Raw genomic sequence first — 21217 nt, 5'->3', positions numbered from 1 at the left:
GAACACTATAATTACACACAAAATAAAATAGAATGCAGTTGCAAGTTAAAAATAATAAGTATGTCATCAGTTGAATATTATGGTTCCTTCAGTGTGCAAAATAAATGAGTTTTCAGTTTAATCTTAAAATTTTCAACATTTTTACACATCTTTATATCAAAAGGCAGATTGTTCCATAAAAGACATGCAGAATAATGAAAAGTACGTTTCATGGATTCCGTTTTGCATTTTTGAAGAAAAAGAGATTTACTGGTCTGTGAACGGAGCAAGATATCCGTTTTGGAAACAAGAGATTTTTCAATAAAATGGAAATTTAGATAAAGTGGAGTATTAAATGTAATAATTTTGAATGATAAGACAATTTTATTGTAAAGAATCCTCTGTGTAAGGGTAAGCCAACCGAGTTTAGTAAATAAAGAGGTGGACGGAGTTTCAATCGGTGCATCAAGAATAGCTCTTGCTGCCCTCTTTTGTAATTTTAAAAGAATGTCTAATCTACTTTTGGTAGCATTTCCCCAAATAATAGAGCAATAATCAAATATTGGTAGTATGTAACTGTTATAAAACAAAATTCTTGTCTCGTAAGGTAAATGATCTTTTATCTTATTTAGGAGAAATATTTTTGATGCAAGTTTTTTAGACGTATCTGCTATCTGTGCTTCCCAATTAAGGTCTTGGTCAATTTGAATTCCAAGTAATTTTGCGGTAGTAACCGTCTCAATTTTCTCACCATGGAGTGATAAAGTTAGGTTTTTCTGATTTCTTTTGTGTTTTGTTGAAATCAGCATTGATTTTGTTTTCGAAGGATTGATTACCATCCCATTGTTTTCACACCATTTAGCAACCAAATAGAGATCATTTTGGAGATTTTTGGCGATGGATAAAATATCTTTGTGTGAACAATACAGGGTACTGTCATCAGCAAACAAATCTATCTGACTTGATTCAATATTGAGTGGGAGATCATTTATAAAAATTAGGAATAGGAGAGGACCCAGGATCGAACCTTGTGGAACCCCGCATTTGACTGTAGTAATTGAGGAGGTAATTGATCCTAAACATACTTTTTGCTTCCGTGAGTCAAGATATGATTCAATCAAAATTTGTGAATTATTATCAAATCGATAAAGATGTAGTTTTTCAATAATAAGCTTATGATCAATGAGATCAAATGCTTTGCTAAAATCAAGATACACTATACCACTCATCGCACCATTATCGATAGCATCAAGCCAATTATCTGTCATTCGGATCAGTGCAGTAGCACATGAATGATTTGATCTAAATCCAGATTGGTAAGCATAAAGAACATTGAAGGTTTCCAAATAAGTTTGAATTTGAGTGCTCAAGTGCCTTTCGAATATTTTTGAAATTGTGGGGAGAATTGAGATTGGCCTATAATTGTTCGGATCATCTTTAGCTCCCTTCTTATGTATAGGAATAATTTTAGCCAGTTTAAGGGCACTGGGGAACATGTTTTGAGAAATACAAAGATTAATGATATATGTCAAACTACTACAAATTGTATACGCAGACAATTTTAAAATTTGGGGTCCAATACCATCACACCCAATGGCTTTGTTACTATTTAAACTCAATAAATGTTTTAATACCTCTGTGGTAGTAATACAATTAATAGAAAAGTTGTTATTTGGGGGAATCTTATCATTTACGTAATCTGATATCTTTCGTTTGCACTCTTGAGAAAGTGGTGTATAGGGGGGCTTAATGTCATCAGTTAAATTAGTGAAGTAATCATTCATCACATTAGCAATAGCATTTAGATCATTAACTGTTGTTTTTCCATATTTAATACTATTGGGATAAGGGCAATTATTGGGTTTATTCTGTATGTCACGAAAATATCTCCATATGTTTTTAGATTGCTCTTCATTTTCGATAGAGTCCTTGATCAAGTTTTTTTTGGCTTTATTAATGAGATTTTTGGTTTTATTTCTCCATATTCTATAGTCGTCACACCTCTTGGAGGCTTTAAAGAAGTCCCTGAACTTTCGGGCTTTATTTATTTCCTCATTAAACCACTTCGGTTGATAGTATCTTTTTACTCTTTTTCGCTTTTGCGGAGCATGGCAGTCTAAAACACCTATAAAAAGGTCATACCAAGTATCAAGGGCAGAATTTGGGTCATCAATTGACTCGACTAGTTCAAATGGAATTTTAGCAAGATCATTAATAAAATTAGAATCATCAAAGTTTTTGTAATTTCTGTATAGAATTTCCAAGTGGTTGTGTTTTGTGATTTTTCTCTTGCAGTTTCCAATGATAAAAATAATCGGAAAATGGTCACTAATACCATATTGAGGAACTTTAATTTCAACAATATTATCCGGTGTGTTTGTATATAGATGGTCAATGACAGTAGAAGAATTTTTAAAACAGCGTGTAGGGGCAGTAATTAATTGATGTAATCCCTGCATATTGATTATGTTTTCCCATCGTTTTGGAACAGTAGTTGAATAATCTATATTAAAATCTCCTATTACATAAATAGATTGACCAGTATTTATGGAATTTAAACTAGTTTCAAAATCATCAAACCAACCTGTACACGAAGAAGGTGGTCTATATACAAGACATAATAAAAATGATTTTTCATATTCTGGATGGAGTTCAATCCAAATGGATTCGATATTTTGATGTTCATAATCAAGTTTTCTTGAATATTTTAGATCTGAATTTACATATAAGATAAGGCCTCCGCCACTTTTGCTCAGTCGATCTTTTCTGATCAGATCATAACCAAAGATATTAATAAATTTATCGTCAATTTCAGAATGTAAAAACGTTTCAGAAAAGCCCATGACATTAAAATTTTCATTATCTTGCACAATTAAATCCCTTACTTCATCAATTTTACCGAAAAGTCTATTTATATTTATGATATAGGAGAAAATTGGTACACTTTTCAGCTAGGTTAACCCCTTGGGCTCCCGCTCTACATCTGGGCATAGTTCATACAAAAGGTGCTATTCACAAAGCAAAATATCCTAAAAATACAACCATTGGAAAGGGCTTTTGTCTTGCAAAGTGTGAGGTCCATTTAGATATATCAACTCATAATATCTGTCCAATTCACTTCGGTTTTTGACCCAATGAGCAATCATTTTAAATTTTCAATAAATATATTTATAAACACTTGTTACTTACCTGATTCAGTTTCTAGCTGATCGCTTGACAATTCATCCGTGGTTGGTTTTTTAACAGAGGGTTTATCAATTGATGATTTTTCAGTTAATGATATTTTTGTACTAGGTGAATTTTTTTTGGCAACTGAGGATAATTTTTTTGTTTCAGATCCTTTCTTTTTTTCAGTTGGTGATTCAGTCGTTGATGTGCAAGTGGATTGGGCTGTGTTGCATTTCTTGGCTAGATTACGAGCAGAAACTCTGACTGATTGGGGCTTCATTAATGTACTCTCCGCTTCTGTCGGACTTTGTGGTTCAGTTTTAGCAGGAGTTACGCGAGACCAGCATATTTTGGTTGCTGAAATATATTCAATTTATCAAAGGAGAAATCATGGATACATTTCAGTAAAAAGAACTGACTATTTTGATGTGAAAGACTATTTTTAGACCCCTTTATGTTAGTCCTAAGCAACTAGACAAAAGAGAATGACCTTCACATGTCAGGGTTTGTGCTTGTGGGGCTGCATATGGAAATTTTGCTTAGCAGTTTGGATGGGACGAAAAACCTCTACACATTGGCATGCACATAAAAGATCACTTAACCCAGTTAAAAGTTTTTTGTTTTTTTTATGAGTGTATGAGTAATATTTTGTTGGTAGGTCAATTTGTGGGTTTGTTTGGTATAGGAAATCAAACTGATGAAGTTGTAAATTGCAAAATAACTTCATAATAGCCACTTTTTACCAGAAATTTAATGTGCTATCTATTTTGTATGTATTGATGAAATTGAAATTAATGATTATTGACAATTATGTCCAACGTAAGAGAAAGTCCAAGGGAGAACACTCCATTTTACAATATTTATTTTGAGGGCTGAGGAAATTTCAAGACTATCAAGCTCTAAATACCTATATTTGGCTTTAAATATTAACTATAGGTTTTAAAGGTAACAACATAGAAATACCTACCTTCTGGATGTATACTTTGACATATATTAGATATAGCCTGTAAAGACGGAAGTATTTTATCAAACTTGACGTCTACCATCATTTGTTCTACATTTCCTACTGGAGGTAAACCAGTCAAACTTTCAGACATTTTCTTCAATCTGAAAACAGGTGGATTAGGATGTTTACTAAGATAATTTGTCAATAAATATCAGGACGTAATGTAGCTGCAACTATCATCATACACTTTTACATTAACATATTTAGAGTTTTTGTTAATCCTGACTCATTTGTTATCCTGTAATGGATTGGTTGTTAACCTGACTGTTAACCAGTCATAATTTAGGACAGAAATTGTCATTCAGTCCAGCAGTATTTGATTGGATTTACGTATCAAACGAGGAGTATGGTGAATGTAATGATTCTAAACTTACTCTTTTGGCAGGTCAGGAGATTCTTTTAACATTACATGTAATTTATTGAAGAACGAGAGAACTCTTTTAATCATGGCTGACCCCTCTTTATAACGTTCACTCAGTATATCTATATCGTTCTTGATAACTTCATGGCTACGATTATAATACACCATTATATATTGTAACACATCCTCGTGTTTATCTGAAATAAACCAATCAAATCATAACCTGTCTGGAATAATGTTTAATGTCTCATCATTTGGGATTAAAAAAGACATTTTTATCATTTCTGCTCAAACTGTATCTGCATCCAGTACAACGAATTATTGTCCATAAAAACCAGTGCCTCTTGTTTACCTTGTTCTTGCTGTAAGGGAAGAGTTTCCATGCAGTAAATTGGAAAAATGATTGTACCCATCTGGTATTTGGGGACATAATTTGCACAATGGTTAGAGAGATGGATTTGTACTCATGTGGTTGAAAGTTCAATGACCAAGTGTCAAATGAAATGAAATAGGGTTTAACATCCTACTATGAATAAGTGGTCATAAGTCTGATCAAGATGTAGTGGAATAAACAATCAACTGCGTTTCTTACTCACTTTTTAGTATTTCGTGGAGCTGTTCAAAGGCTTTATCTATATTTGATATTAAAGATTCTTTTGATTTCTGAAAAAGAAAAATCAAAAAAAAATATTGAAAACAGTACACACTTGTCAGCTTCTCATACTGCTGACACTGATTGTTGCTGACTACGCAATTACAGACTGCATGTGTGACCACTTCTTGACACAATTCACAATGCTTTTATTGATTTTTACACCTTGTGCATACGTTTCAAAAGAAAGTAAAGTCGGTAAAATGCCCAGCCTACTATCATTCCAAAACTCATAATTATTTCAACTTCATCATGTCTTGCCAGTCATATCAGTAGAGAATTTTCATTTCATCTTCTAGACAAAGCCAACAGAACTTCAATTCTTGTATATACACCAAAGTGTGGGCATTTGACTGAAAAGGCAGTGTTTCTTGGACAGGGTTTGTATCGGTCACACAAGTATCAGTATCAGGAACCCAGATCTTTGGGATATAAAAATATAATTTAAGTTTCATCAAATTCGGATAATAATTGTGACCTCTAAAAGATCCACACTCCACAACCTTTTACACAATTTGCATACGGGGAGCAGCCATTTTGTCTGGCAGTTTTGGTTCGATTTTCATTATGGTGTAAAGGTGATATATTTAAACATATTTTTATTTTTAAATCGGATAAAAAATGTGACCTATAGCACCTGATTTTTCATAAAATAAGGGGCCATAATCCAGGATGTTACAGTGTGATATGTGTGAATAGTGATAGGAACTGAGATCTTTAGGTCATAAACATAAATTTCAAGTTTCATCAAAATCGGATAAAAATTGTGACCTCTAGAGTGTCCACAAGCTAAAAATGTGATTTTTCGTAAAATCAAGGGTCATAATCCATGAAGTTATACAGTCCAATACATGCCAATTCCGATAGGAACCGAGATCTTTGGGCATATAAAAAAAAACCGTGATTTTTCATACAATCAGGGCCCATAATCCATGAAATTATGGTCCAGTACATGCCAATGTCGAAAGGAAATGAGATCTTTCAGATATAAACCTATATTTCAAGTTTCATCAAAATCGGATAAAATTTGTGATCTGTAAAGAGTCCACAAACAAATTGTGGATGGACGGAGAGGGGCGATGACAATATAGGACCACATGAAAATGTGATTTACAATAATTAATAGAATACAATATAAAAAAAAACCCATCGTTTCATCCAACGGTTCATTAGTAAAAATACTAACTTCTTCAGGGATGAAGAACTAAATACAAAATGACTGTAAGTCAGTTATGACATCATAGGAATGATGAGGGCACGGACTTAGATACATAACATGAAAGGTTAGCTTACATACTAAAGGTAAAAATTTACAAATAAGGAAAATTATGCATCATTATGAATGATTTTGAAACCCCCTGGATTTAACTTGTTTAAATTTAAATGAACTTTTTGAATCAGCATATAGAAATAGTCACAGTACAGAAATGGCCCTTCGAGTCTATAATGACACTCTATGTAAATTAGATGATAAAGACGCTGTTGTATTGATTCTTTTCGACCTTATTGCTGTATTTGACACCATTAATCAAAATGTATTACTGAAAAGATTGAAAAGCGATTTCAAATGCAAGGATGTGCATTTAATTGGTTCGCGTCATACCTAAATAACAGAAAACAGCAAGTTGTTATTAACAAAGCTAAGTCAAATCCAGTTAATCTACAGTTTGGAGTGCCACAAGGATCGGTATTAGGCACACTTCTTTTTAAAGCCAATACTACACCGTTAGCTAATATTATCAGATACCATAATCTGGACTATCAGTTATCACTGTTATGTCAACGACACACAACTATATTTAGCTATCAAACCAGAGTCTCAATCAAGTTCTATTTCCAAATCATAAATCTGTGTCTTATCAATAAAAGAGTGGATGACAAATTTTTTCCAAAAACTGAATGACAAAACAATTCCCTAGCAATTTTCAGACACAAGCAAAATGCTTGGTCTGTCTGAACAGTAGTTGACTGTGCAGAACATCCAAAGTGAAATCCTACCTCTATCTTCTCTAGAACCTCTGAACGTTGTGTTAACTGTGTCTGTATATGTAATTGACAGGACTGCAAGGTATTCACATCTGATTCTATTGAGCCCTGCTTAAGCAATACAAAATAAATAAAACAATTAACTCAATTTAAAACTGAAAGATTTCCTGAATTTACAATTCTTGCTTATATAAACTACTGTAAAACATGAAATTATTGCGACATGAAATTATTGCGAGTTGGGGTGGTGAAACATAATTGCGACATGAAATTATTGCGAATTTCTATAATGGGGAAAAAATTATTGCGACATGAAATTATTGCGAATTTAAATAATTTTTTTTTAGTAAATTTGTCTATAAAATCTTCAAAACATCGGTTGATCGGTGTAACTCTGTATGTAATATTATAGGAGGCACTAAAGCGTCTGTTTAACAATAAAGTGGCAATGGAAAAGAGATACTAGATGATCGTGACAAAACTTCGGTACTTTTATTTTATTCAATCAGTATCAAATAATGTGTGGTTACGCGTGAAAACAATGACCAGGTTAGTTGTTTAATAAAACAAAAGATTAATTAATAGATCATCCTGGGTTACATTTCTTTCTACCTGATCAGTGGGGGTCCAGTTAATTAACTACTACTCACGGGATTAGTGGGGGTGTTACAAAGAACGACAAGATGGTAACATTCAACAATGGTCGTTGAATGGGCGATGTTTTGTTAAATTTATTTGTAAAATAGTGACCGCTGAATAAAGAGATGAAACAACAGAATTTTTAGGGGGGGAATTTATCGTGACCCTTTACAAGGAGATGTCGCTGAATAGGAGTGGCTGCTCATACAGATTCTAATGTACTTATTAGAACTCTTTCTTGTGAAGAGTAATGAAGGGGGAGTAATTCAATATGGCCGACATTTTAACGAATTTTCACGAAATTATTGCGAACATGAAATTATTGCGAGAGGGCCTCGCTCGCAATTTTCGCAATAATTTCATGCTCGCAATAATTTCATGTTTTACAGTAATCTTCATCAAATTCAAATTATCAAGGGTTCATTTCTGTGTACACTGGTGAACCTCAATTTTGAGTACCATATAAAAGAATAGCCCACCCCTTACTTGACCTGAAATATAATTATTTCTTCAAATTTCAAAATCTACAGGAAACGTATAAAGCACAGCCAATAAGAGCACAGGATTCCATAGGGTCTACTGACATATTTTTAAAGGCCAACTCAAGTGGAAATAAGGCATCTATCACAGCTTGCCAGACACAAATTCAGGTTTTGTCAGGCAAAATCCCACGGGTGATTTGTCTATTTTAGTTCTTTTACTGATTTTTAGTATGGTACATGTTTGGTCCAAAGTACAAAATGTAAGGTTCTAGTGTGTCAGGTACAACTAAAACTATTATTTCCAGGCTTGCCTACTGCTATAATAAGAGCTCTTATAGAAAACTCATACTTAAAGAGTTCTTCTAGAAAACTGGTTAAGGATACAATCTTTTAATTTGAACAGGCATACAATGAAAATGCTGTTCTTTAATTATCTACTGTACGTACAAGTGCTGAAGAAAAAATAATTTACCCCCAGTTGTTTCAGTTCTCGTAATTTGATCACGCTCATAATTTCATGACTAAGATGAAAATCCCGTAAACATAGAGCACAGACTAATTTCTGACATACGATGCAGGCAATGTTTTTCTCCATCATTTCAGCATCGTGGATCTCACACTGAGCATATGGTGCTTCTGCATCAGTAACCATTTTGCGCAAATCAGCATTCATGTTGCTGGTGTAATTACCTGAAATTAATATGTAAATACAAGTATTGTAGCCAAAAAAGAGCTGCAAAAAATTGCAATATCTCAATATAAAGTCATACATAAATGATTTATAATATCTTTATAATATCATTTCTGAGATTCAATAGGTTTCTTTACTTCACTAATTGCTAAGCAGTACAATACTCCATACTCTAGAATCAATAACAAAATCTTCATTCTTCGGCCTAATCTATCTGTTGTTAAAAATAGTATTAGATTCACTGGTGCCCATTTATGGAATTCATTACCCGACTATTTAAAATATTGTAAATCATATTATTCATTTCGAAGGCGAGTATTTAAATTTGTAACTACGTAGATACCTAGTCTAGTACTCTTGGTAGTAGTACATAAATTGGGAGAGGTCAGAAGAAATACATGTATTTATGGCCATTTTCATTAATTAGTTTGTTCTATTTACATGTACCTTAAGCATATTATTAGATGATAATTATATGATTGGTGTGTGACAACTTTATTATGTGGTGATTTATTATATTCAGTTGTGATTTTGTTAATATTCTTTTGTAAATATTTCTCTTCTATATTCAAATTTTATTGTTAACTTCTTTAACTTCTGTTATAAAGGGCAAAATGTAAGACAGGCCTCCCGACCTAATTTTCAACCATTTGAAAATAACATTATTATTATTATTTTTATTAAATAACGCATATAAATTTCATATAGATTTGGTGATAACAATTCTGGTTAAAGCTTTCACAGGGTTCCAGAAAATGTTACAGGGACCATAACTCTAGAAGTAATTAACATAAATTTTGAAAAGATCAGATGATTAATGTAGTCGGTAAAGTGTTCACAAGAAATTGTGCACAACGGAATGACACAGGTAATGTATATATATATATCTGGATGGATTTTTTAATTTATTTATGCATTTATCTACCGTAAACAAAGAAGTACTTGTACTTTATTTACTTTAATATATATATATACATGTGGGCGTATATGCACTTGCCCCCTCGATTTGACAAAGACAACACTGGGTACCATTACAGATATAAAGAACTAAAACATTCTTTTCATAAACATTCAACATTGGAAATTTTGTCGTTCCTTAATAAGAGGTCTATGAAGTACCTAACAGACCTAACAAGCCAACAGTGAGGCTGATGTCCACCGCCGAAATCACAAAATAAATAGAAGATACATATTAATTAATCACACATTTATTTTTTTCAAAAGTATCAAGCAATCAAACTGATTATCAACTATACAGATAGAATCAAAGTTTTCTTGTCCTAAAGCATTGACCAATGACATTGTTTAGCTCTGCTTAGCTTTAGCTCGAAATGTTAATAATTGAACTCCGTCAAGACATTTACCTAATGAACATCTAGATCAAGTTTAAACATTTTACCTCAATTAAAAGCAGAGTTATTATGTTCCAAAGTCTTGAGCAACCAAATTGCTTATCTCTCCTTAGCCTAAGCAGAAAATGCTTATCTCTCCTTAGCCTAAGCAGAAAATTCTCATCTTTAAACTCCATCACATGTGGCATTGACCTAATAAACACCCACACCAAGTTTGAACATTCTAACTCAATTAGAAAGAGAGTTATGGTGTTCCAAAGTCTCGCCCAATCAAATTGCTTATTGCTCTGCTTACCCTGAACAGAAAATGCTCATTATCGAACTTAGTCAAGGTATCAATCTCACTTAATTGCTTATCTCTGCATACCCTAAGCAGAAATTGCTCATCTACACAAACTAGGTCATTTCAGGACTAACACCAAATGACGTCATGATGATGGTTGCTAGGTAGATGTATCAAAATTGTAAATTTGATCGACGTTCATGATTAACATGTAAAGGGACAATGTCAATGAAGTAGACATTTTTCGTCTTAATAATAGAAATAAGATGAAACAGAATTAAAATTTACACTGAACAAATAAAGAAGTTGGATTGTACATGTCTTAATTTAGAAATTACATGAAAAGAAGTTAGAAATTACATTTAGAAATTAGACGATAGCATGTTAGAATTTTGAATCTAATATACCGCCATACTGAAGTAGATATTTACTTTTTACGTCCGAATTGTTGTATTTTAAAACTTGTTGTGGACGTATTCAAAGTCAAAGAATTAACCCAAAATCACAAAATTTCGTTTGAAGATAAATAATGAACAATGATTTTAAAATACTTTTGAGTTGAATTTTTACACCGTTTTTGGTGTTAAGGCGAGTTTTTGGTGTGAGGTGCACGGAACTGTAGGTAACCCACTAGAAACATTAACGCTGATTGGTTAATCAAATGTCTGACGTCATCATAGGGTCAAAAGCCGCTCATATGACCTCTGACACGACCTTCCACTACAACCGGTCAGATCTTCATGTAGTGTAGGCCATCGAAAGTATAAAAAATAAAACGAAATACAGATCTGTATTTTAATCAAATTGTGCCTTCATCAAGTTTGAACATTCTACCGCAATTAGAAGGAGAGTTATTGTATTCCAAAGTCTCGACCAATGAAATTGCTTATCAGTCTACTTCTCCTGAGCAGAAAATGCTCATTAACGAACTTAGTCAAAGTATTGATGTAATGAAACTATACACCAAGTTTCAACACTCTCACTTAATTAGAACTAAAGTTATCATGTCCCAAAGCATCAACCAATGAAGTTGCTTCTCTCTGCTTACCTAAGCAGAAAATGCTTATCTTTGAACTACATAAAAGTATTCACGTAATAAACACCTACACCAAGTTTGAACATTCTAGCTCAATTAGAAGTAGAGTTGTTGTGTCCCAAAAAGTGTGACGAACGGACAGACAAATGGACACATTTTAATAGTCCCCAAATCCAAGACTTATTCAAATCCACCATTATTTCAACTCGTATTACAATAATTTATATCAATATTTGATAATATACCATTCTTTATACCAAATTGTCATTTTTAATTTAAAATAGTAACAGTTTTTTTGTGTCAAAAAGGCTCCTCAAAACCCCCTAATTTTCGACAGTGCCCTTTTTTATTGCTGAAAGTGCCTTTTCTCAGACCCAAAATGTCCGTTCCCAACCCGTTGCAGGGATCACAAATGACTCAAACCATCGACTCAAACACACCAGTCTGGTCTAATTAATGCTTCCACTTTCAAACAAATTCTTGTTGTTTAGCTGGCGGTGCCCTATAGAATGACTATAGACAGACATCAATGATAGCATCTTGTGGAATCGGCGGCATATACTACTATACACTCATGCCCATCACCGACGCGCATTAGTGCAACTTGATGTAGCATTGTTTCATGTGTGGACAGTAAAAGTTACAAGGCTTAAATAGTGAAGTGGCTAGGGAATAGATTCGTCTTTTTTCCCATCATAATGCCTCGCTCGCCTTGACAATTTTCGAGTCGCGTGTTCAACTGGCTTTTTTGCTCGATTTTAAGGCTCTTTTTCAACGATTTCCAAACGTTTACTTAGACGAAAATATCAGCCAAATAGCTCTTGGAATTGCTACAGATGCAGGAAATGACGGATAATTTTCTTGGGGACCCCCCCCCCCCATATCTCAGCGGCGTGCCGCGTCTCCGCGGTCAGTGCCCTCATTTTGCGGCGCCCCCCCTTTTCAGAATTCCTAGATCCGCCCCTGATATATATCAATATTTGATAATATAGTACCATTCTTTATGCAAAATTGTCAGTTTTAATTGACAATGTTGTAACTGGTGTATACCTACACGAAATCCCTTGCTTGGAAATTGGATTTTGAGGGTAATTTTGACACAAAACTCTTTAAAATTAAAAATGACAATTTGGTATTAAGAATGGTACATGTATATATCAAATAGTGATATATATTATCGTGGTATGGGTAGAAATAATTGTGGATTTGGGTGGATTTAGGTGAATTTGGGTCAATCGGGCTACCGTTCAAATACTGTAATAAACATTTTGTGTTTTTGCAAACTCTCCAGCTTGCTCAGGATGTTTGATAAAAATGAAACGTGATGCAAACAAAATAAAAAAACATCTTGGCTGTTTTAAATCAGTTTCCATAAGATCTGGCTTCCCCATGCACAAGCAACCAAACCAAACTGGGTGTGGGTCGTTTCATCCCAAAACCGATACGCTGGGCTGTTTCATCCCAACCTGGTTTTTGATAGGCAAACCTGGAAATAAGGCACCTGTCACTGACAATGTCAGGCACAGATTCAGGCTTTGTACTGGTGCCTGTCATTTTGTGCCTGTCATATCCTGCACTAAGTTGAAAAGGTCAGGTACTATTTTTAAACATACATTATGCAAGAGATAAATCTGTCTATTGCAGGTCTTTTTTTAGGACTGAAATGTTATCTAAATTATTAATTAGACATTAATTAACCTATCCAGACCATAATCAACTTTAGATGGCATCGCTAGCTTGCGATCTTTAGTGGAATATTAGCCGATTTACTGCATAACTTTCCTTCACGATTTAACGATTAAATGGATAATCGAGACTATGCTGTTTATGGTACAGACTTTAGTAATGATGATCAAGTCTATGTGGAAATTTCAACCGCTTTGTTCTCGGTTCATAGTGGATCAATTTGAATGAAATTTTCAGCAAATTGCCTTTACATTATCTAGTTTTTAACTATTATAGTGAGAACTGCCAACTCGTTATCGAATCTCCAATAATGTATCTTTAAGGTACTGACTATTTTGTCAGGTACATGTAAAACTGTTATTTTCAGGCCTGTTGATAGGGCTATCTTATCCCAGGCTGTTTCATCCCCTTTGTTATTGTAATAGCAGTTAATTAATTAGATAAAGAACTGACAGTTCTCACTATAATAGTTTAAGATAGGTTGCCAGGCAACGAAACATACGCCCACAGCAGCTATATCGTCCGGGCATTCAACAAGAATTGTCGCATATTTTTACTTTTTTCGGTAATGAAACATTTATAATACATTAAAATCTGATTAAGAGTAACAACTCATGAAGTAATTATCAGAGAACCATTAGAATTTGTTTGTTTTTTATAAAGTTCTGTTCCATGCTAACGTTTAGTATACAAAACTTTTAACATCATGGATTTAGCTGTTCAAGATTCATTGAAAATCAATATATACTATTCAAAAAAAGTAGGGGATATTTGATTTTGGGGGCATAATACTAAAATATGCAAATGACTACGAAAAAAGTCACTATAGAACCTAACAGAAGAAACATTTCCAGTTACATGTGACGCCCAAACGTACCAATAGCTACCGCATGGAATGCAGGTGATGCTTGGGATCATCATGGGGGTCCAACCCAAGATTTGCACGACTCTGACTTTGAATGTTACAGTCATTGTGGCATTGAATTCCAGGGTCGAAACATCAGTTTAATTGTTTTAGTGACCAGAAAACAAATTTTGATATGCGTCGGCTTACCCAAAATGAAAGGTTACGTGCCCTTGGCATGCTACAGATCGGCACAACACAGGCAGTTGTGGCGCGGACGATGAATGTTTCTCAGTCTGTCATAAGCAGGCTATGGTCCAGATACCGTGATACACAATCTGTACAGGACAGACCACGCTCAGGTCGACCAAGGGCGACAACTCAAGCCCAGGATCGATTTATCCGTACCTTGGCCTTGAGAAATCGTGTCATCACAGCAAATCAGATCAGCGCTCGTCTTCAAACAGACACTGGTGTGAGAGTGAGTGGCCAGACGATTCGGAATCGACTGCATAGGGGTCACCTTCGCGCCTGACGTCCTCGCGTGATCCCTTGTTTGAGAGATCATCACATTCAGGCAAGACGTCGTTGGTGTAGGGATCGTCAACACTGGGATAATCGACGCTGGAGCAATGTGATGTTTTCAGATGAGTCAAGGTTCACTGTTGATTTTTTGGACAGACGTAGGAGGGTGTGGCGTCGTCGAAACGAGCGCTTCCAAGACGTTAACGTCATCAGACATGATCGATTTGGGGGTGGTTCTGTTATGGTGTGGGGAGGCATCACTGTTGCTGGAAGAACGGCTTTACATGTTGTTGCAGGGCGTGTTACAGGCCAGTACTACCGGGACAACATCTTGGCAGTCCATGTTGTGCCGTTCGCACGACGTCATGGCCGCCGTTTCATCTTCCAGGATTACAACACAAGATGTCACAGGGCCATGATCGTTACAGGTTACCTCCAACAACAGAACATCACCACATTACCTTGGCCAGCACTGAGTCCCGACCTCTCCCCCATCGAGCATGTCTGGGACATGCTTGGACAGAGGTTACGTCAACGTCAACAACGTCCTGCCAATGTCCAAGAACTTGCTGCTGCGTTGCAACAGGAATGGGACAATCTGGACCAAAATGACCTTAGACGTCTCATTAGGAGTATGCCACGTCGGACCAATGCTTGTTTGGCAAACAGAGGAGGATTTACCCGTTACTGACTTGGTTGTGATGCTGTGGTAACTTTGCTGTTTGACCCCGGGTATCATTTTACCCTTATAATGGTCAGTCTGTGCCTTACTTAGTCTAACGATCATTTGGAATAAATCGATGAATGTGAACTTCATTTCATTTTGTCATTTGTTTCTTCGTCAGTTTCATTAGGTGACTTTAATAACACTTAAAAATCAAATATCCCCTACTTTTTTTGAATAGTATATAATCCTTGAGTGGCATTTAGCGATTGAATGATAACTTTAGCCTCTAGAGCGTCACAAGATTTTTCAAAGTGATCAAGGGTCATAACTCTGGCAGTAATTATCTGAAATTGTTGAAAATCAATAAGCTTCCTCGTCTAATGACCTTAAACACTGTGTATAATGTTTAAGTTAATCGGATATTAACTTTGACCTCTAGAGCGTCAACAAGATTTTTTGAGGTGATCAAGGGCCATAACTCTGGCAGTAATTATCAGAATTCGCTGAAAATCAATAGGCTTCTTCGTCTCATGACCTTAAACACTGTGTATAAATTGAAAGTCAATCGGATATTAACTTTAGCCTCTAGAGCGTCCACAAGATTTTTCAAAGTGATCAAGGGCCAAAACTCTGGCAGTAATTATCGGAAATCGCTGAAAATCAATAGGCTTCTTCGTCTCATGACCTTAAACACTGTGTATAAATTTAAAGTTAATCGGATATTAACTTTAGCCTCTAGAGTGTCCACAAGATTTTTCAAAGTGATCAAGGCCCATAACTCTGGCAGTAATTATCGGAAATCGCTGAAAATCAATAGGCTTCTTTGTCTCATGACCTTAAACACTGTGTATAAATTTAAAGTCAATCGGATATTAACTTTAGCCTCTAATTATGGTCTTTTTAAGTTAATTAATGTCTAATTAATAATGTAGATAACATTTCAGGCCTAAGGAAAGGCCTGCAATAGGCAGCTTTAGTTCTTGCATAATGTATGTTTAACAGGGTTGTACATTTAACTTATCGTTGGGATGAAAAGCCCTGCTCCCGTCAAACTGAATGAAAAGCCCTGCTCCCGTCAAACTGAATGAAAAGCCCTGCTCCCTTTAAACTGGCGATCAAGTCATACTAGTGAGTAGTGGCATAGTGCTTACAATATAAAAGACAATTTCAGGATCTGCAGGATTGTTTTCTTTTAATTTTTTCTGTGGTTGCATTATTAGAAAGAATCTTAATTCTCGGAAGTGGATTAGAAGTAACCTTGACTTGAATACATTTTTGTATTTAGCAGGTATTTTTAGAATTGTTCGAAATTGTGTTTTCTATGTTAATGTATATAATGTGTGTCACGTGTGTGTAAATCTAAGGTACCGTACGATAACTAGAAAGATTTATAACTGTAAATTTACTTAAAATTAATCTGCCTTTCTTTTGTCTCTGAGTCGGCGAACTCTCATCTGCCATTTAGGAAAATACAACAACACACCGCCTGTCGATAACCTGGTGACCGTGGTCTTGAAATCCAATCGAACGGCAAATCAATTTATCTCTGAATAGTCTGAAACAAAGAAATAAAAGCCGATGAGATTATAATTTTCCGTTATTTTAACCAGTTCAAAACTAACATTTCAAAGCAACGGTTGAATAACTGTATATTTACCCCTGGAATCTTTTGCATGTCCAACTTCAATTTACTTCAAGAAGAAAATTTACTAACCAATTTCACAAAATAAAGTCAACAAGAAGAATGGTGTCGTCAAAAAATTTCAATGCTGGAGTTATCTCCCCTCAACGCAAATCATGTTACCTAATACTTATGTCTAGAAGAGAAAATTTGCAGTGTTTCATAACTCTACTAATTCTCAAATGTTCCCTTTTGTATTCTATGCCCATATGCTACGAATATGCGATTCGCCTATTCCCAATAATATTATTATCATATAAAAATAAATATATACTGGAGTTATCTACCTTTGTAATCAGTTATCCCCCCTTACCACGTGTCCTTTTATAACTATAATTATATTGACACTGGACCACACCAATCTAGTCTACGCCACTTCACCCTTGGTGGAAGTGGACGTAAAACTCCAGGAACGAACGAACGAACGGGCCACACCAAGTTAGCGGGAGGATGACTTGGCATAAGAAAAATAATGAAAAGTAAACAATTATCGGTTTTGGGGGCGAAAGTGTGATCAAAAGGCCTATAGTTTACTATAATTTACTATATTTCCAAGTTTTATTACCAGATTATGGGCAGATACGCCCACATTTTGCAAATTTGTACTCAACCTTCATTGATCTTTAACAGTGATATATACTATTCAAAAAAAGTAGGGGATATTTGATTTTTAAGTGTTATTAAAGTCACCTAATGAAACTGACGAAGAAACAAATGACAAAATGAAATGAAGTTCACATTCATCGATTTATTCCAAATGATCGTTAGACTAAGTAAGGCACAGACTGACCATTATAAGGGTAAAATGATACCCGGGGTCAAACAGCAAAGTTACCACAGCATCACAACCAAGTCAGTAACGGGTAAATCCTCCTCTGTTTGCCAAACAAGCATTGATCCGACGTGGCATACTCCTAATGAGACGTCTAAGGTCATTTTGGTCCAGATTGTCCCATTCCTGTTGCAACGCAGCAGCAAGTTCTTGGACATTGGCAGGACGTTGTTGACGTTGACGTAACCTCTGTCCAAGCATGTCCCAGACATGCTCGATGGGGGAGAGGTCGGGACTCAGTGCTGGCCAAGGTAATGTGGTGATGTTCTGTTGTTGGAGGTAACCTGTAACGATCCTGGCCCTGTGACATCTTGCGTTGTCATCCTGGAAGATGAAACGGCGGCCATGACGTCGTGCGAACGGCACAACATGGACTGCCAAGATGTTGTCCCGGTAGTACTGGCCTGTAACACGCCCTGCAACAACATGTAAAGCCGTTCTTCCAGCAACTGTGATGCCTCCCCAAACCATAACAGAACCACCCCCAAATCGATCATGTCTGATGAGGTTAACGTCTTGGAAGCGCTCGTTTCGACGACGCCACACCCTCCTACGTCTGTCCAAAAAATCAACAGTGAACCCTGACTCATCTGAAAACATCACATTGCTCCAGCGTCGATTATCCCAGTGTTGACGATCCCTACACCAACGACGTCTTGCCTGAATGTGATGATCTCTCAAACAAGGGATCACGCGAGGACGTCGGGCGCGAAGGTGACCCCTATGCAGTCGATTCCGAATCGTCTGGCCACTCACTCTCACACCAGTGTCTGTTTGAAGACGAGAGCTGATCTCATTTGCTGTGATGACACGATTTCTCAAGGCCAAGGTACGGATAAATCGATCCTGGGCTTGAGTTGTCGCCCTTGGTCGACCTGAGCGTGGTCTGTCCTGTACAGATTGTGTATCACGGTATCTGGACCATAGCCTGCTTATGACAGACTGAGAAACATTCATCGTCCGCGCCACAACCACCTGTGTTGTGCCGATCTGTAGCATGCCAAGGGCACGTAACCTTTCATTTTGGGTTGCCGACGCATATCAAAATTTGTTTTCTGGTCACTAAAACAATTAAACTGATGTTTCCACCCTGGAATTCAATGCCACAATGACTGTAACATTCAAAGTCAGAGTCGTGCAAATCTTGGGTTGGACCCCCATGATGATCCCAAGCATCACCTGCATTCCATGCGGTAGCTATTGGTGCGTTTGGGCGTCACATGTAACTGGAAATGTTTCTTCTGTTAGGTTCTATAGTGACTTTTTTCGTAGTCATTTGCATATTTTAGTATTATGCCCCCAAAATCAAATATCCCCTACTTTTTTTGAATAGTATATTTAAACGTTTTTTTAAAACTGAATACAATTTGTAACTTCTAGCGGGTCCACAAGCTAAAAATGCGATTTTTAGAACAATCAGGGGCCATAGCCTAATCCAGGAGAATAAGTTCAGATATGCGCAATTATCGAAAGGGACCGAGATCTTTGTGATGCAAACATATATTTCAAGTTTCAACAAAATCAGATCAAAATTGTGGCCTCAATGGGGGTCCATATATATATATATACCATATAGTTACGCTAATTGCGTACGGGGGGGGTGGCCATTTTGTCCGGCAGTTTTAGTCTGATTTTTACGAAATTCGAACTCGACCATTATTCTAGCCTACATCATCATAGTTACGTCACTGCAAAACCATGTGAGAAGACGCGGTCATCCAGTTTCATTCCGAGCGTCAACTTCGACGTGGCCACATGTTGTGTGTTTTTTGCTCATACTTCGCGTCAGACCCGTAGCCAGTAGCCCCCCCCCCCCCCCCCGAAAACAAAAATTTTTTTTGCCGACCATAGCTCTAAAATACCTACTGTAGACTGTGCCGCGTTGTGCCCCCCTCCTAAAAACTTCACTGCCCCTCTGGCTACAGGCCTGCTTCGTGTGTTTTTTTTCTTGGTAGAATTGCTTCTTGATAGATAAAGTTGTTTGAGTTCTACTGTTTCGTTCTACTTATTTATAGTTGACACAAATCGGACAAAAATTGTGATTTTTCATACACCAAGGGCCATATTTCAGGAAGTTACGAACCGATGTGCGCGAATATTGAAAGGAACCTAGATCTCTAGGTTATAACCGTATTTCAAGTTTCATCAAAATCGGATCACGAAATACGAACTCAACCGTCGTTAAGGTGTAACGGTGATATATTCAAACGTTTTTTAAATCGGAATAAAATTTGTACCTCCATTGGGTCCACAAGCTAAAAAACGTGACTTTTCGTACAATCAGGGGCCATAATTCAGGAAGTTACGGTCCGATATGCGCAAGTATCGAAAAGAAACAAGATCTTTGGGTTATAAACATGCATTTCAAGTTTGATCAAAATCGGATCAAAATTATGAGCTCTAGAGGGTCCACAACCTTGATACCAGATGTTTACACTATTTGCGTAGACAGCGGCCATTTTGTCTGGCAGTTTTGGTCCGATATGGTCGAACTCAACCATCATTACGATGTAACGGTCATATATTCACAGTTTTTTAAATCGGATAATAATTGTGACCTCTAGAGGGACCACAAGCTATACACGCGATTTTTCATACAGTCAAGGGTCATAATTCAGGAAGTTACAATCCGATATGCGCAAATATCGAAAAGAAACAAGATCTTTGGGGTATAAACATGTATTCCAATTTCATCAAAATAGGATCAAAAGTGTGAGCTCTAGAGGGTCCACAACCTTGATATACCAGATGTTTACACTACTTGCTTAGACGGGCAGCCATTTTGTCTGGCAGTTTTGGTACGATTTTCATGAAATTCGAACTCAACCATCATTACAATGTAACGGTCATATATTCACACGTTTTTTTTTAAATCGGATAACAATCGTGACCTCTAGAGGGACCACAAGCTATACACGCGATTTTTCTTACAGTCAAGGGTCATAATTCAGGAAGTTACAATCCGATACGCGATTTTTCGTACAGTCAAGGGCAATAATTCAGGAAGTTACAATCCGATAATAATCCATCAAAATCGGATCAAAATGGTGAGCTCTAGAGGGTCCACAGCCTTGATATACCAGATGTTTACACTACTTGCATAGACGGGCGGCCATTTTTGGTCTGATTTTCATGAAATTCGAACTCAACCATCATTACGGTGTAACAGTGATATATTCACACGTTTTTTTTTTTAATCGGATAATAATTGTGACCTCTAGGAAGGACCACAAGCTATAATTGCGATTTTTCGTACAGTCAAGGCCAATAATTCAGGAAGTTACAATCCGATAATAATACGCGCAAATATCGACAGCAACAAAGATCTCTGGGTTATAAACATGCAT

General features: G+C 36.2%; 1 protein-coding gene across 3 annotated transcripts in view; it reads right to left on the bottom strand.

The window, feature by feature from the left end:
* LOC126826713 (uncharacterized) overlaps nucleotides 1–17110 on the bottom strand; it is a 34151-nt gene extending 17041 nt beyond the window's left edge. For all 3 annotated transcript variants that reach the window (XM_050555760.1, XM_050555745.1, XM_050555755.1), the window contains exons 1-8: nucleotides 17015–17110; nucleotides 16764–16912; nucleotides 8746–8963; nucleotides 7165–7260; nucleotides 5111–5177; nucleotides 4528–4711; nucleotides 4115–4254; nucleotides 3169–3504 (exon numbers count right to left, since the gene is read on the bottom strand). In XM_050555760.1, coding sequence (XP_050411717.1) covers nucleotides 3169–3504; nucleotides 4115–4254; nucleotides 4528–4711; nucleotides 5111–5177; nucleotides 7165–7260; nucleotides 8746–8963; nucleotides 16764–16818 — 1096 coding nt within the window. In that variant the 5' untranslated portion in view covers nucleotides 16819–16912; nucleotides 17015–17110. The remainder of the gene's footprint in view (nucleotides 1–3168; nucleotides 3505–4114; nucleotides 4255–4527; nucleotides 4712–5110; nucleotides 5178–7164; nucleotides 7261–8745; nucleotides 8964–16763; nucleotides 16913–17014) is intronic.
* Between the last annotated feature and the right edge of the window lie 4107 nt (nucleotides 17111–21217).

The sequence above is a fragment of the Patella vulgata genome, chromosome 1, assembly GCF_932274485.2.
Source record: "Patella vulgata chromosome 1, xgPatVulg1.2, whole genome shotgun sequence".
NCBI classification, from domain to species: Eukaryota; Metazoa; Mollusca; class Gastropoda; family Patellidae; genus Patella; species Patella vulgata.
Note: the sequence above shows the minus strand (reverse complement) of the source record. Positions and strands in the feature narration are given on the sequence as shown.